Genomic DNA, 15,554 nt, shown 5'->3' on the forward strand with positions numbered 1-15,554 from the left:
TATAGTTTTGTGGGTACTTGTTGAAATCGTCCCGGTGAATAGATTATTAATTTTCAATTGTTAGAATTTATACTTATTGATGATTAAAGATATTATTAATCAAATATTAGCATCGACATTCGTGCCAAAGAGAAATGAAGCAAGTATTTAAAAACGGATGGAGTAGTACTCACTGTCCAAAAAAAAAAAAAAAATATTACTTGTAGTTTGATGAACCTATAATTAGGCTTTCATGTGTGGGAGTACTTTGTATAAGTGAACCAAACTTTGAATACGACTATACGAGTAAGACATGTTTAGTTCGCGTTTTTTTATCGCTATATATCTTTAATATTGTAAAAAAAAAAATTATGAAAATTACATATTACTCCGTAATAAAAGATTATTAAGAATCCAACAAGACCCGATTTGACATTATGTTTACTAATTTGATTTGATATATTTATCTAATTTGACTAAATTTTGATTTTATATGTACAATAATTAATAAAGAAAATAAGCCCTAAGTCTGAAAACTTGAAACTCTAATGATGAACCCCGCCTTGCCCTTTCCGACCTCTCTCGATTGGATGGTTGGGACCTCTAGTCCTTATGCTCGAACAGGGTGGCTTAACAAACCAAAGCCAGCAAACTTTCACCCTATTCAAACACGCGCATTTTTTATTTTTAGAAAAACAAGTTACACCATCGTATCGTATTTCTAACATTTTTGGTCCAAAAAAAGAACACCATAGTCAATCTCCCAAACACTTTACTTGTCAACGAATCTTTCTCCTCTTAGATCTGCAATCCAATCTCCCAAATTCATGACATTCATCTGAATCCAATCGATTCGCTGAGTTTAACGAGTCATTGACTCAGCTATGGCGGACATCTCCGATTCAGTGGTATCGATCCGAGTCCCCTATAAACACCTCAAGCAAGCTGCTGAGGTTGAATTGGTTGATTTTGATCGTAATTCTCCAAGGGTTGTTAACGGCGATTCGCCGGAAATTCACCGGCATTCGTCGGATTCGAGATCGGAGAAGAATAGTTTGCTGAAATTGATTCTTAGTTGTACGGTTGCCGCCGGTGTTCAGTTTGGTTGGGCGCTTCAGCTTTCTCTTCTTACTCCTTACATTCAGGTTCGTCTTTTTCTTAATTGTCGTTATTAATTCAATAATTGTGTGTGAATTGATGATTGTTATTAGAGATTGGAATTGTATGATTGTGGAATTAGGGTTAGGGATTGAAATTTCGTGTTTTTGTAGTGAGATTATGGAGTGTTGCACTGTTGCAGTGGATAATTGTAGTTGATTTATGGAATGTTTGATTAGGAGTTGTGACGTGAACAAAGAGGATGTCGCATTTTTTTAGGGTTTGTGGATGTAATTTCAGAAATTATGATTTGGATTAGGTTATTGAGGAATGAAGTGGTGAAAGTGGAATTGGATCACATGGCTTTGTCAAAAAGGTTGTCTCTTTGTTAGGGTAACATTATGGTTAGACAATTTATTGTTTGGTTGGCCTTCTTATGATGTCGCGTTTTCGGTTTTGTGTTAAGTTTCAAGGAAACAGTATTGACTAAAAGTATTGGGGCTAGCTGACTGGCTTTCAAAACTAATTGATATGGAGTCATGTGACTGTTGAAAAAATCTAAAAAGTTGTTGTAGCGTTGTAGTGATAAAGTTTATGTTTGAGAGCTTAAACTCAAATTCTAACCCCAAACCAGTTAGTTAAATGGAGTTTTCATGCTAGTTTATTTACTTAGATGGATCAATATGCTGGACCCAAGCCCACTAATTTTATTTCGGGTTTGGGTTTAGTTTTCAAATCTTGTCGTTTTTTTTGCTAATTTTAGTCTATCATTCAAGGCAATGGTGGGAACAGGGAGATATCCTTCATCATATTAACTCAAGGGAGTGTTTTGGTTGTCGAAATACAAAGAAAAAATAAAGGGAAATTCTTTCATGTTGTCTTTAACCTGATGGCCATTTAAGTAAGAGTCGATTCACACTGGCTAGGGCCTTAGGGGGCGACAATGTGGACTTCCCTGCACCTTTTTAATGGCTTGGTTTGAGTTATTGATTTATAGTATTTTTGCTTCATATTAATTGTTAAGCTTAATATTAGTGCTATTCTTTATTATTTATCTGCCAAATAATATTAGATTAACGCTGCTGGTTTTACTATCTTTGCAGACTCTTGGAATAGGACATGCATTTTCTTCATTTATTTGGCTTTGTGGCCCTATCACAGGTCTTGTGGTAAGTCCTTGTTTTGTAAGACTTTTCATTGGTTTCTTATCTATCTTCATTTGCTTGCTCCTTTTCTATTTAATGTTGTATTTTCAACCCCCTCTCCCCCCCCCCCCCTTGTTAGCTTTCTCCATTATGTTGGTTGTCATAAGAAACTGTATATTTCTTAATCAAACCATTTTCATATATTATTGGCTTAGGCAATAGGCTTGCTCCACTGTGCTGGTTGTCATAAGAAACTGTATATTTCTTAGGTCTGAGAATATATGTGAAACAAATCTGAAATGCAATGTGGAAGGTAGTCACATACAAGTTACATATGGAGGATTTACTAGTCTTTGTGTCCCCATTGTTTGCCCCATTGCAAATAAATGGATCAAACTTTAAAAATTTTGACCATAAATTCTCATCAATTAACAACTGATAATATAATCATATAGGATCTTGCAGTGTTTGAATAGCACGCCTAAGGCGCAAGGCGATAGGGGTGAGCGCTTATTTTGGTTAGGGCGAAGCGTTTTGGGTTAGGTGTACAAAAAGCACATGAGGCGCACATGAGGCGCACTTGAAGCAAACTTCAGCCCATATAGTGTGCCTCTGGCGAACCTAGACACAGCAGATTCCCTCTCGCTTTCGTGTGCCTTTAGCTTTTTTATACATAGGGATCTTGTTAGATTCATCTCATTATATATTTTATTTATATCATGGTTTTATAATTTTTAGTGTATAGAAATGAAGTTATATACGTTTTAAAACGCATCTTGGAGACCGTGAAAAGTCAAATGGGAAAAAAAAATAGGGACAGAGGGAGTACCTACTAAAGTTGGGGCTTTTCCAACTAATACCTTTTTTCAATAAAAATTTGTTAACTAATTGATTAACTAAATAGTGATCTCGTCCAATAGATAGTACTCCATAGCTAACACGCATGTTTAACCTCCTTTACATTGATTTCTTTAAGAAGTACTCCCTTTGTCCCTATATTTTTGGCCCATTTGACTTTTCATGATCTTCAAGACATGTCTTAAAACACGTATATTTTTCGTTTTCATGTGCGTAAAATTATAAAAAATTGATATTAGTAAAATATACAACATGACTATGTTAGCTGATGGGATTTGATAGAAAAGAAAAGAAAGGAAGTGAGTTTTATTATATATATTTTTTTTTTATTTTCTCATGTTTGATATGATCAATGATATGGGAATTGGGAATTGATAGGAAAGGAAAGGAAGTGAAAGGAAAGAGTTTTTACAAGAAATTTCACTTTCCTTTCCTCCCAAAATTGGAGGAATTTGAGAGGAAATAGAAAGATAAAAGATGTTTCCTTTCCCTTCGTTTCCTTACATTTACCAAACATCAGAAAATAAAATTACTTTCTCTTCCTTTCCCTTCTTTTCCTTTCCTTTACTAATATACTTATAGATTTACGGGTATTAATAGTCAAAGTTTTTAAAATTTGAACCACATTTACACAATGGGAAAAAAAAAGGAATAGAGGGAGTATTCTTTTAGCTTAATCTGTCTAACCGAATCATAATGCAAGTGGATTATATAGTTTATTGATGGATTATTACTTTAAAATATATGTTTCATTAGCTGCAATATATAATTAGTAAAATAATTTTGCTCGAATAAAAAAGTAGAATCTACTTAACCTTCCTGAAGCTAACGTCCGCATGAAGGAAGACAACACGAGGACTCATCGCCTTCTGTGAGATTTGCTAACAGAATGGCTTGATTGTTTATTTGAGCAAATGAGAGAGGATCTGATCAATATACAAGAAAAATCCCGTGAAGAATCTCCCATCCTCACCTAGATTCCCCCCACATCCGTTAGCTATATAGTCAAAAGGTTAGAATGAAGAGCTCCTTAAACTCTTGAAAATGGGGTAAACATATGGCGGTTTGCTAAAATGTAATTCCCATGTATCGTGTAATAAAAACCTGACACATGAGCGTTTTGTAGGTCCGATAAACAGAAAAATTTGGATAATAGTCACAAAATGATTGCTCTCCTTTCCAAACATCCTCCCAAAAAGGATTATGTTGTCTATCCCTATTCTTGAACCTTACCAAAGGAATGAAAAATGTGGGTAATATAATACAAATTATGACATTATTTGACATCAAAAGAATTAAAAAATAAATAAATAAATAAATAAAAGGCAATAAGAAGGCCAAGAACAACCCTTTGAATATGATGATGAATTGATGACTTAACTCCCATTAAAAACTCTTCAAGGAAACCAATCACAATTTTACTAGCTTTATTGTTAAGTAGTGGTGACCTCTTGTATTTTGAAGATCGTGTATAATTTCTTCTTTAAAAGGAGTGTGAGTGAGAGTCAAGCAATAAAATAGTGCTAGAGATTCTCATTCTCTTGAATTGTACTGAGAAATTAAGAAAATGAGGTGCTGAGAAGGGAGAGAGAAATAGATGACATGGGTGAATAGGAGATGAACCAAAGAAAGTGGGTGGCGGCTGCTTGGGAAAAGAATGCATTTATATACTTAGGTTTCTTGTTTCATATTGGTTTATGGAGTCAGATGTAACAAAAAAAAACTCAAATCTTCAAATGGGTCCGACTCGGTTCACTCGGGTCAGACCCTACACAAGATCCAAGTCTGATCCACCTCTCATTCAGAGCTGGGCTTTTTTTGGCAGACTCGGATTTGGACTACGGTACTTATTAGCGGATTTGGATTGGAATTTTTCTCTTTTTTTTTTCTTAGGATTGGGTCGGTTCCAAACTAAATTGCCATCCTAGTATGAGGCTAACATGTGCATTTGCATCATACTCTAGTTTTTGTTATTGGGAAACTGAAGTATGGTAGACACAAGATCTTTCTCTCATCATCTATTCACCTAGAGGCACCTTAAAGTTCGTTTTATTTTTTTAAGCAATCTTAATGTACACCCCAATCATCGATCCTATCTTACTATCAGTCTGCAATACTGCTGTAGATTGTATTGTAGTGATGGAGATGAATAAATTGAGTAGAACTAAGCTTGCTGAAATCTAATAATTACTTTTTTGCCTTGAGTAACGTTGAATACTTGAATTTGGTGCTTAGCTGCATGGATCAGTTTCAGGTTGTGTTCAAAAGAGCTGTGATTTGATATGCATCTTGTCTTTACCAAATTCCAATGCTATCTTGGTTCAGGTTCAACCATGTGTTGGTATCTGGAGTGATAAATGCACTTCTAAATATGGCAGAAGGCGGCCCTTTATTCTTGCTGGATCCCTCATGATCTCTGCTGCTGTGAGCACTTGTAGATTTATGTTATTCAAAGAAATCTTTGTGTGATTATTGTTATTTAGCTGCTGAATTTAAGCCATTTACTTTAGGTCATAATAATAGGCTTTTCTGCAGACATTGGATATTTGTTAGGAGACACCAAGGAGCACTGCAGGTTGCTACTATTTATCGTTGTTTGTTTGCCATAATTTTTTTTCCTTTTCTTTTTCTTTTATAAATCCTTTTTATTCACTCATTGGCAGTACATTCAAAGGTACTCGAACAATGGCAACTATCACATTTGTTGTTGGTTTTTGGATGTTGGATCTTGCTAATAATACTGTGCAGGTTAGCTATCTAACTTGGATCATTAGACTAGTTCTTTCTTCTATGACCTATATGTTACTTAGCATTTTGATTTGCAGGGCCCAGCTCGAGCTCTTTTGGCTGATTTATCAGGTGATTATGTTTTATCTCTTGACAAGTTCACATTAACTTCCTTGTTACTATTGTGATCATGCTCTTTGTGTAGTTTCTTATGTACATCATGATGTTTACTACTAGCGTTCTTGTGATTTTAGGACCTGAACAACGGAATGCTGCAAATGCCGTGTTTGCCTCCTGGATGGCTGTCGGTAACATCTTGGGGTTCTTATCTGGTGCTAGTGGAAATTGGCACAAGTAAGGGTTTTGTTTTTTTGGGGTGTTTTTGCAAAATAGGATCAAAATTACTTTAGGCTTGTGAATTTCTTTCTCAGAGATATTTAATGGATCGAAACAACTAATGAATGGCTCATGCCTCATCATTTTAATGGAGTGTCATGAATGCTGCATTTTTAATCTGACTTTTCATTTGTCTAGTTTAACTGTTTGGTTTTGATTGTATTATTTTTCTAAAACTTTGTGAGGAATACTGTTTTTTATATTGACAATGTAAAGTTCATGACAAAAATACTACCTGTGTTACATGTTTTGTGCAACATTTTTCACTCTCTCTCTCTCTCTCTCTCTCTCTCTCTCTCTCTCTCTCTCTCTCTCTCTCTCTCTCTCTCTCTTTGTGAGATTATAGGTTGTCTTTAAATCAAGGAAGTATCAGTACTATGAGGGAAGCCCTCTTATTGAGAAATTCTTTATTCTTCCATTCCATTTTTTCTTCCCTCATTCCTTCTATTCCTTCGTTTAGAAACAACAAACTTTAGCTTGATTTCATTCAAAAAGTTTTCTTGCTCATTTTGTGTGTGTGGATTTTTGAGAATATCCAATTCCTCTTACTGGTAAATATATGAGGTTCAGATGCCACTGTTGCTTCTCTATTCACATTATATTTACTTTATCTTATATTTATTTTTTATGTTTGTTTTGGTACTTTATGTGCAGGTGGTTCCCTTTTCTGACAAACCGTGCTTGCTGTGAAGCTTGTGGAAATTTGAAAGCAGCATTTCTGATTGCAGTGGTAGGTTATAGTTCTCTTACTTATCTTATTGCTTATTTCTGCACGCTGTTATGTTTTCTCTGTGAATGTCCTTGTACTTTGAATATGTTTTTCCAAGATTAATTCATTATCTATCTTTACTTTTCTTTCTTTCTTTCTTTCTTTCTTGCTTTCTTTCTTTTTAATTTTGTTATTGTTGTTGAAATAATCTATCATTATATTCATTATAGCTTATCTTCTTGCATCAAGCTTAATTTAGTGAGCCTGTTCAGTGCCAGTTTTGTTACCTTATCTGCTTGTGTCTGCTGTAAACTTGTAACTTTTTCCTCTATATCCATTTGTCTTTATATTTCCTGTTGGAGAATAATGCATGTATGGGTTATATGCTGTTAATCACCTATAGAACACTGTTGTTTGCATCATGATATTACTGAGAACTTCTAACTTTCTATTTGCACTGCTTCTTGACAACTCTTGAAGACATGTTGGTTTTTATGTATCAAAATATCTCATGCACTCATGCATAAACCATTCCATTTCCAATTTTTCCTGTGACCTATTTGATTGAGTGAATAAGTAAGGGAGTTTCTTGTTGTTAGCTGCTATCATATTGACATATTGTTACTTTGATTGGCAGTTATTTTGGTGCTATTGTGCTGATTGAATTCTGTTTATGACAATACTTTGTGAAACTGAAACTATTCCAATATATTTGGGGGTAACTTACTGAGGACTAGGTACCCTATCATGATCCTTTTTAAAGCTGTAAGGTTGCTTCTGTAGTTTTAGAACAGATGAACTGAGGAGAGGATAAAAAAAAAATAATAATAATAAAAATAATAATAATAATAAAAAAAAAAATAAAAAAAAAAAAAAAGAGAGGAAGGTCTAAGCTCCTTCTCCCTGCTGGGACTCTATTGCTGATGCTGAATCGTGAACCACTCAACCACCATTAATCCAAGATCTTCATCGATAATCCTGCATAATTTTTTTGGTTGCACCTATTGCCTTATTATTAACACCCCTGAGGAAAATGGTGTGTTGTTAAGGTTAGATTGTTAGGAGCTTGCTGACATCAATTTGGCAGGCCTTTCTTCACCGTCTCATGTGGGAAACTTTATGGAAAAGGAAGAAGGGGTGAAGGATATGTTGAGAATTGTGTTTGATAAATGATGCAGGGTATTAAGACAAGTATGGTGATGCTATTTTCTTTTTTATGTTAGTATCTTAATTTGGCTCAGTAGTGGTGAACAGTGGGAAATCAAGCTAATATTATGGTGGTATAATATCGTATTGGAGGTCGTAATGGTTTCTTATAGCCTTATAGGTATTTGAGCTTGTTCCTGGATTTATTGTTTATATTTGACAACAATATATTTGACAACAATAATCCCAGTTATACCAGTCTTCTTTGCATTATCCCAATTATGCTTTATCTTATCTTCTCATAACCGTCCAGTGACCTACACTAAACTATTGAGCAGGCAATTAAATACATGTGTTACTCAAAATTGACTCCTGAAATCTTATTTATCATATATATCAGCTCCATAAAGTCCATATTACTCCCTTTCTCCTCCCATCTTACCTGTTGATTATGAATAAAAACAAGGGACAAACTGTTACTACTCTCATGCCTGAAATATTCTGAAGTTGAGCCCAACACCTCTAAAGTAGCTACTGCAATTAACTCTTAATGGTTGAACCATTCAATCATATATAATTTTGCCTATGAACTCTATTACAATAAACTCTCCACCTACATCTTTTCTCCTCCCGTAGTCCTGTCTTGTTAGTAATAAATAAAAACAAGGGACAAACCCTTACTACTCTCGTGCTTGAAATGTCCTGGAGTTGAGCCCAACGCCTTTAAATTAGCTACTGCAATCAATTCTTACTGATTAAATCATTGAATCTTATAAAATTTTGCCTATGAATTCTACTGCAATAAACTCTTTACCAGTTAACCTACATCCTTTAGCCGAAATCTTCTTATTCCCTTAAATATGACTAACCTTTTCTAACTCTCTTATAATAAGGTCTCCAGCTCATTTTCCCTGCCATTTTCTAGAATTTGGGTTAATTCTAGGTATATCTCTTTTAGCATTTGCTGGTTGAGATTTGTGAAGCTTGCTATAAAGTGTTATGGACGGGAGAGTTTATTTATTTTTTAAAAGAAGAGAGAGGGGGGGGGGGGAGGGGGGTCATAACCCACAAGTCCGCAACGCTATAATTTCTTTGTGCCTCTCTTGTATCCCCTTACAATTTCTCTATCCTTTTAGGGTCTTTCATGGTGTTTGTGACTTTGTGTAGTTCTGCAAGCAATCCTCTCTTAAGCAATGGGCCGGAAAGTATGTTTCCTACTGTCTTCTTACTTGAAAGTTGAACCATTGAGATAAACTTCGTTGATTGCACCTCCTTTCTGTGTCTTGATGGTGCTCTTTTCATTTATGAATTTAGAGTGAGGATTTCATCCCTGTTTGTTGCTTATTATGATGTCCTGGAAGATGTACTTTGCTTGTCTGATAGGTCTGACCAAATTCTTGTGGAATTCACGTGACATTAGTTAAAGGTCGCTATTCTATTGTCTCAGATTCATACACAAAAATTTAGTCTTAGTTGGGTAACTAGTCTAACTAGTAACTGCTTATTGAGATTCATTAATTTCTTCATAAAGAAAAGATAGAGGTGTTGAGAAGTAAATATGCTTAATTTGTAAACATAAATGAACACATCACTTGAGCTACAATGATGTAGTGGAATCTTCAATTTTTTTCCATTTATTTTGTGACAGCCACGATGCATGATGTAGCACCTGTTGGATACTGCTTCTAGTAGTCTATGGTAACCACTGCAATCGCAACCAACAACTACTTGTAAGATCATATGAATGTTACTCATCCACCAACTTATCAGGAGCTATATAGGTTTTTATTTTTGTTTTTGTTATGCATATATCATGCTTTTGGTTTATCTGTCTCTCTCCCTATCTTTATTCATAACTATTAGAGGAGGGGAGGAGTAAAGAACAGAAAATTAAGAGAGGACAAGAGAGAGAAGAAAAGTTTAGTTAATGTACTCTACTGTTGACATGATTTTGCCTACATATTAAACCTATCTATATCCCTCCAGCTTCCACAAGAATTGAAGGCATTGGCTTTATATTGACAATCAATTTATAGTCCTTATTGGCAAGAATTCTAAGAAAATTGCCAAAGATCTTTTTATATAATTGCTATTCTATGGTATAAGCAGACTCAAAGGTTTCATATGTGATGAATGCAGGTCTTCTTGATGTTATGTACGCTTGTAACTCTTTACTTCGCCGAAGAAGTTCCCCTAGATGCAGATCCATCTCAGAGACTATCAGATTCTGCTCCATTACTAGATGACTCTCAACGACCGTCAACGGAACTTTCTAATTCAAAGCCCCACGATAGTAATTCGCTGCCTTACACTGAGAATGCTGAAAGGAATGAAGAAAATCATGATAAAGGTTTTAATGACGGACCTGGGGCTGTTATGGTGAAGTTGTTGACTAGCTTAAGACATCTACCACCTGCAATGCATTCAGTGCTTATTGTAACAGCTCTCACTTGGGTATGCTTTCCCTACTTTTATATTCCTTTTGTTTTTTTGGGGGGAGAGGGGGGAGTGTTTTGAGACAATTTCTATATTTGATGAGGTTGAGAAAGTGGCCTTGTTAAAAGTATTTCTAGTTCTGTTGGCTGTTGCCACTTGTTTGTCTCTTTTAAAATTTACCTTCTATTTAAAAATAATCAAAGTCAAAAGTCATGTAATATCAAAATACTTGTCGACTTCTTTTGGCAAGTACAGTTACAGATATTTTACTTGTCAAATTCGATTATTTTTTTTTTTTTTATCAAATTATACAGAGCAACAAAGAAGACAACAAGTCTCTCAATATTTCATTCTTGAATTGTTCCCTTTTTTATACCCTCCAATCTACATAGCCCTCCATTTAATAATAGTATGGGTCAAAAGTTATTAACACAAACTTTGACAAGTTATTTATCTTTAAATGGCTTTTTAAGTCGTTCTCTTATTTTTTTTTTACACTATTTCTCTTTAAATAATTTTCCTGTATAGTAGGTTTAATATGTGAGGGTGAAATAGAATGACATTAATTTACAGTTAATCATAGAGTTCCGCAATAAATATATTCTACTCTGTTATGCAGGTTTCCTGGTTTCCATTTTTGCTTTTTGATACTGATTGGATGGGAAGAGAAGTCTATCATGGGGATCCTATTGGAAATGCCTCTAAAGTAAAAGCCTACGATCATGGTGTCAGAGAAGGTGCTGTCGGATTGCTTCTAAATTCAGTAAGAGCTAAACATGTTACATTTGCTCTCTCTGGCTAATGCAGTTTTGTGACATTGATAATTGTTACTGGTGTTTATTCATTGGAAAATAATAATGTTTTGGCCCTTTTTTTTAACCCCCTTTATTGTGAAAGCTTATAGTTTTGTGTCATTTGCATTTTTGTAGGTTGTCCTTGGTGTTGGCTCTTTTTTAATCGAACCCATGTGCCGGCATCTGGGGACTAAAGTTGTGTGGGCTTTGAGCAATTTTATTGTATTCATCTGCATGGCTAGCATTGCTGTGATCAGTTTTGTTTCTCTCAAAAGTTACTCCCAAGGTGTAGAACATGTGATTGGAGAAAACTCATCAACCAGGATTGCTGCCCTAGTTATATTTGCCATTCTTGGTTTCCCTCTCTCTGTAAGACCAAGTTTTCCTGGAATAATTAAATTTATTTATCATCTTTAAAAGTGGTATTTATTTGGCTAATGTTGTATTATAATCTCTCCTATGAATCTCCCCTACATGGCAGATAACTTATAGTGTACCCTATTCTGTCACTGCCTCAGTGACTGCCGATTCTGGAGGTGGTCAAGGTATGTCTAACAGGTTGTCTCTCGTGTTATAATTATTAGCTTTGATGCCTACTTTTTCATTCTGAATTAATTATATTTATGTAGGATTGGCACTTGGAGTTCTGAATCTTGCAATTGTTGTCCCTCAGGTAATTTGCATTGTTTAGTTAGTTTCTCCTTCATTCGAAACTTATCTGGATGGATAGGCTTAGTTTTGCACTAAGCCCTAAAGTAGTTATACTAACTCCCTTTCATAATGCTTATAACATTTACTGTTTGCACAAGAATTAAGGCAAAGGAAAGAATGTAAAAACGGTGGGTGTGCAAGAAAAAGGTAGATATAGTAAAAGAGTGAGGGAAAAAGGAGGGTGGGGTGTAAGAAAAAGGTAAATAAAGTAAGAGAGAGTGGAAGGCGTAAATATTGTGGGGTAAGAGAAGGTAGTAAAAGGGGTTTATTTAATATGGAATAAAGTAGATATGTTTAGCTATGTTACCAGTACCGTGTCGGACCCTCGACACTCGGACGTGGGTAGGACACTTAGACACTTCATTTTAGTTCAAATCATGGAAATTTTTCATAAAATAGCCAAATCGGACATGGGTACCCGAGTCCGAGTAACATAGATGTTAGAACATTATAAAATAAAAATAATAGGGGATATGTTAAAACCGTTAATGAAATGGAGGTAGTATTTGTTTGCACATGTGTGTTAATAAGAGAAATTAGAAATATAATCACCCTTGTTAATTATTGCTTATCCTAATTCTAATCTATGATCACTGAAAATGAATATCATTTTTTGTGTCTACAAACTTGGCTGGAAATTTTATTTTAAGCAATGGCTGATAAGTTTCTCTTCATGGAGAATCACAGGATTTTAAGAAGTGTATATTGCCATCAAGTTTATTTGCATTTATTTGTTAATTACAGCAAAAATAAAGTTTTAGTTTCGCATTTTCATGTTTCCTAATTTTTTGAAATTGTATTTCTATATTTCGGCTTCTCTTTTCGTGCAAACATAGTTTGTAATCATGAAGTATGTGTAACCTTTACAATATATTTTTAAAATTAGTAATTTAATATTGTTAGACTCCAAGGATTTGAGTTATCTTATTAAACTTAGCACAGCAAGTTGATCAGACAGTCAAACCTGTGGCAAATAGAGAAATAAAAAGAAACAAATTATAAGAATCAAGTAGCCTGTGTTCAACCTTCCTTCATAAATGTGTTATTATCTACTATTTCAAGCTGACAATTAATGAATAGGAATGGAAAAAAATTTCTTGGCTGTCTTTTACCTTGTTTAGTCTTTTTTTTTTTGCTTTCCCCTCCTCCACTCCCCCCCCCCTCCCTCTTCCCCAAGAACACACATACACACACACAATAAAAAATAATAACATATTAAAATAAAATTTAAAAAAGAGCTGCCCTATGGCGCTTTAATCAAACAGGTGGGAAAGGCTGCAGGGAGAACAAAGTAATGGAAACAAAGAGGCTGTTATTTTTAGGAGTATATTCTAAACGGATGTCTGCTTGATTGTAGATGATTGTATCACTTGGTGCTGGGCCATGGGATGCCTTATTTGGTGGAGGAAATGTACCTGCATTTGTTTTGGCCTCTTTAGCTGCACTTACAGCTGGTGTTGTTGCAACATTGAAGATGCCTAATATTTCTGGCAGCTTCAAGTCAGCTGGCATGCATGTTGGGTGATAGCGTTTACCTGCAATGAGCCTAACAAACAGAGTATGTGATTTATCAGCTGACACAAATGCCAACTATAGGTATAATGCATTGGAGTGATCCCCTTACTCATGTGCAGCTTATCGCCCTACAATTATCATCTAACACGATCATTCAATTCATTTTTTAGCCTCGTTTTGGCATTTGTAACTTATAGTTAATACATAGGGCTATCGTTGATAGGAACTTACATTACATACAGGAGGTGAGCTACTGAGCTGTGCTACCCCGTGTAATTTTACGTATAAAAAGGGTTAAGGGCATGTTCTCAACCCACTGATAGGCGAAAAAATATACAATTTTGTAAATGATGTTAAGCTCTATGGTCTTCTAGAGCACTAATTTTGCTGCGTTTTTCACATCCTATAGAATAGCTGCTTGCAATTAGATATTTAGGGGGATGCCTGCTGTGATAGCAAGGTAAATCTGTATTACTTTTTACGCTTTGTACACACTATATGAATCATGGTATCTTTTTGGGCTCTGTAATGTTATGTCTTAATTCTTCTCTTTTTTTTTTCTTGTTCTTGCATGCTATTCTTGAGAATGTAAATTACGAAATTTGTCTTAAACACTATTCGTACAATGATGTTTAAGAAAAGGAATGGTCTGATCTAGTCTACAGTTTTCAGGTTAAACTCAATTGTTTCTTAAGAATAAATTTTAAGTTGATGAATGAAAATGAAGAAATTAGCCTAAAGATGCATGACCAATTGATATACTTGGTATTATGTCGAGATGAATGTTTGTGAAGGTAACTCAATGACAGTTTTAGCGAGCGATAGATTGTGTTTTGGTGGAATTAAGAATGTATATAGATGGTTTTTTTATACAACAAAAGTGACATGTACACTCGCCTAACAATGAAGCTACCTAATGGCACAACCCACCCCTCCTTAACACCATATATCATACGTTGTTGCTTATTGTTGTTCACCATCTTCGACTGCCCCTTCCCGATAGCTTAACATGTTCCCGGCTTTTGATTAGGTTTCGCCGTGTAGTACTCACAACACAACTCTCAGTCCCATCGAGGTACTTTGTACCGAGCTCACTCGCCTACTCCCATAGCTCACCCCAATGCTAATTTGAGTGCCCTACCGCGATTTGTACCTAGACACATGTATCAATATTGACACAATTCAAAGATAAATCAATTAGAATCCAACACTTTTTAATCATGTTTCATGCTCGTATTATTATGCAGTTATCTTATACTGCATTTTTAATGGTACACTATTTTGTATGAACTTATAAATGAAAATCACACGATGCTAAACATGCGCACAGTCAAGTTGATTTACATCTCCTCCGATCTTTAAGTGTTGTCTTACCAATTTCATATTTTATGTTGTCTACGGCCTCATTCTCAATATCCCTTGTTTTTTATCTGGAAATAATAATATTACCTGGAATTCAATGAGAAGTTTATTAAAATGAGTTGAATTTTCTGGAAAATCATAAAATTTACTAACTTATGATTTTTTTTTTCTCCTTTTCACATTTAGTTCAAAAAATGTGCAGATTCTGTACAAAAATTAAGCACATAAAATCCTTCTCATTTTAAAGAAATTTTCATTTGACCCTAAATCATATTGCAGGTATAATAAATTTTAGAGGGATAACTTAGTTCTCACACACATTACTTTTTGTTATACCAAGTTTTTCTCTTGTAAAGTTAAATATGACTTGTGGGCAAACATTTAGAGACGTAGAGAGCATTTCAATCGATGTCAGAAGAAATTTGTTTGCAAGTTATAAATTAGTGATCATGTTATATCGAAGAGATATACTCTCCAACAACACATATTATCTCCTCAATTGTTTAAATTAAATTTGGTCTCCTTCCTTAAACTTTGGTGACTGGCTAGCCTTTCATAATAAATCAATTACAAAATAAATAAAGAAAAAATAAAAAAGTAGTGGTATAAATATAGGAAATTGAAGAAAGATATGGAAAAAGAAAGAAGGTAGAGTGGTACTATATTAGTATAAACTAG

At 34.6% G+C, this 15,554-nt stretch overlaps 1 protein-coding gene across 2 annotated transcripts; it reads left to right on the forward strand.

Moving 5' to 3' along the window:
• Positions 1-604: 604 nt before the first annotated feature.
• LOC110690417 (sucrose transport protein SUC3-like) lies at positions 605-14,072 on the forward strand. Of its 2 annotated transcripts, none has more exons than XM_021867244.1 (14): positions 605-1,124; positions 2,181-2,246; positions 5,406-5,504; positions 5,591-5,655; positions 5,744-5,828; positions 5,906-5,939; positions 6,062-6,161; positions 6,858-6,933; positions 10,198-10,512; positions 11,114-11,257; positions 11,424-11,657; positions 11,770-11,833; positions 11,918-11,961; positions 13,265-13,469. In XM_021867244.1, exons 1-14 carry the CDS (start codon positions 864-866, stop codon positions 13,292-13,294), a joined length of 1,617 nt encoding a protein of 538 aa, XP_021722936.1. In that variant the 5' UTR covers positions 605-863; the 3' UTR covers positions 13,295-13,469. The 2 variants fall into 2 exon arrangements, with proteins under 2 accessions (XP_021722936.1, XP_021722935.1); XM_021867243.1 differs by having other exon boundaries at positions 608-1,124; positions 13,357-14,072.
• The last annotated feature ends 1,482 nt before the right edge of the window (positions 14,073-15,554 follow it).

Source organism: Chenopodium quinoa, unplaced genomic scaffold (assembly GCF_001683475.1).
Source record: "Chenopodium quinoa cultivar QQ74 unplaced genomic scaffold, ASM168347v1, whole genome shotgun sequence".
NCBI classification, from domain to species: Eukaryota; Viridiplantae; Streptophyta; class Magnoliopsida; order Caryophyllales; family Amaranthaceae; genus Chenopodium; species Chenopodium quinoa.